The sequence below is a fragment of the Monoraphidium neglectum genome (genome assembly GCF_000611645.1).
Source record: "Monoraphidium neglectum strain SAG 48.87 unplaced genomic scaffold scaffold05735, whole genome shotgun sequence".
Classification (NCBI taxonomy): domain Eukaryota; kingdom Viridiplantae; phylum Chlorophyta; class Chlorophyceae; order Sphaeropleales; family Selenastraceae; genus Monoraphidium; species Monoraphidium neglectum.
This window is the reverse complement of record NW_014007895.1, coordinates 1,473-3,323: the sequence shown is the minus strand read 5'-3', so window position 1 is coordinate 3,323 and position 1,851 is coordinate 1,473. Positions and strand designations below refer to the sequence as shown.

The following is a 1,851-nucleotide window of genomic DNA, read 5'->3' as shown; positions in this document are numbered from 1 at the left end:
AAAACGTGCAGTGCCTTCACGGCGGCCTCAGCTTTGCAGTTGGCAGGCAGGGGCGGGAGAGAGGGAGGCAGCATCGTTGTTGAGCATACACGTGTAACCCCAACTTTGGAAGCTGTGGATTAACCGCATTGCCTCTTGCCATATGGCCAGCCGTCAAGGCTCCCAGCGGCCACGATACCGTGGGCGGAGATTTTTCACCCGCATGTGCCCTGGTGCGATTTGCGCACACCATCAAACCACAGGAGGGTCCAGCTTCCATCAGCCAGGCGTGCTGACCTCCAGTCTTTGCGCAAGTGCTTGCTTGATATCGGGGCCCATCCGCCAGGACGGTGCATGTCGAGGGGCTGCGTGGGTGCAGCCCATTGTGGTGGTGAGCCGTGCCGTCACTGGCGTCACCCCCTCTGACGCAATTGGATGCACCACCCGTAAACGGCGTGCGCATGTGGCAGCTGTTGCTAAGGCCATGAACCCGTTGCGCCGTTATTAACAACACATACGCGTCGGTTCAACGTGATCTTGATCGTGTCTTGATCGTGTCGAAGCCATGGCCGCCGCAGAGCGCGGCAGGACGGTGTTCGTGCGCAACATATCTTACGATGTAGACGATAAGGTTCTCGAGGAGGCATTCAACGACGTGGGGCCGGTGCGGCAGGCCTTTATCGTAAAAGACAAGGGCGAACAGCGCCACAAGGGCTACGGGTATGTGCAGTTCGCCATCGAAGAAGATGCCGAGCGGGCCGTGAAGGAGCTGCACGGCCATGCACTGCAAGGCAGAAGCATCAAGGTACGGACGGCGGCCGCCGCCTGGCGCGCAGCTGCCGCTGCGCATCCGCTTTCAGCCGCGGCAATCCGCGCCGTTGTCTGTGCCTATCATCGCTGCCCCATGCCAAAACCTCTTGGCCACACTTAAACTGGCCTCCTAACCAGTACGATGCAGTCCTGATCACCGCCATTCTATGCCAAATGAGTCAGCAATTGTTGCTGCTGCTGCTGCCAACGAGCCTGCGCTTTTTGAGCCACCTGCTTTGCCCCTCACCAGACCAACCACATTTGATATCCTCCTGCTCTACAGGTCGAGTTTGCTGCAAAGCGCGCGTCGTTCGAGGAGCGTCGCTCCAAGCGCAAGCGGGACGGCGGCGCCGGCGCCGGCGCCGGCGACGATGCCGTGGCCGGTGCGGGCGACGGCGCGACACCCGGGGCGGACGGCGCGCGCGGCCTCCCCGCGGTAGTGGCGGCTGCGGCGGCGGACGGCGCGCAGAAGCGGCAGAGGAGGCAGCCGAGCGCACAGGACCAAGCCGTTGCGGTGGGTCCCCGTGCTGTCCGCGCCAGCACGGTGGCAACTGCGCCCGCACAGGCGCGGGCACCACAGCAGGGGCCAGCCGCCCGCCCCGATCACAGAGACAGCCACTGGCTTTAGCTTTTTTTGACAAGCCGGACATTCGCACATTGATCGTTGCTTCTCATCCGCCCATCCGCCCGCTCACAGATCGAAAAGCACCTCCTAGTAAGGACAGTCGCAATCGGCAACCTCAGCCCCGCCACCGCGCCCGCCGCGGCCGCCGTCGCGCGCATCGCCGGCGACGTCGAGCGCGTGACCGACCCCGCGCCGGACGCTGACGTGGCGCGCGCCCACCTGGCCGCCGACGGCTGCGGCGGGCACGTGCTGTTCGTGCTGTACCCGTCTGTGCGGGAGGCGGAGGCGGCTGTGACGCGCCTGCATGGCCTGCCTATGGTGCAGGCGCTTGCGATGGCAGCAGATGCCGGCGGCGGCGGCGGCGGCGGCAAGAATGGGAAGAAGCAGAAAGGCGGCGGCACGGCGGCCGCGGCGGCGGGCGGCGGGGAGGGCGGAGG

At 65.2% G+C, this 1,851-nt stretch overlaps 1 protein-coding gene across 1 annotated transcript in view; it reads left to right on the top strand.

Moving 5' to 3' along the window:
• Positions 1-544: 544 nt before the first annotated feature.
• The window catches only part of MNEG_15860 (putative RNA-binding protein), a gene marked incomplete at both ends in the record, with an annotated part of 2,736 nt that continues 1,429 nt past the window's right edge, over positions 545-1,851 (top strand). Inside the window, 3 exons of the mRNA XM_014035669.1 lie at positions 545-784; positions 1,073-1,303; positions 1,487-1,732. Coding sequence (XP_013891123.1) covers positions 545-784; positions 1,073-1,303; positions 1,487-1,732 — 717 coding nt within the window. The remainder of the gene's footprint in view (positions 785-1,072; positions 1,304-1,486; positions 1,733-1,851) is intronic.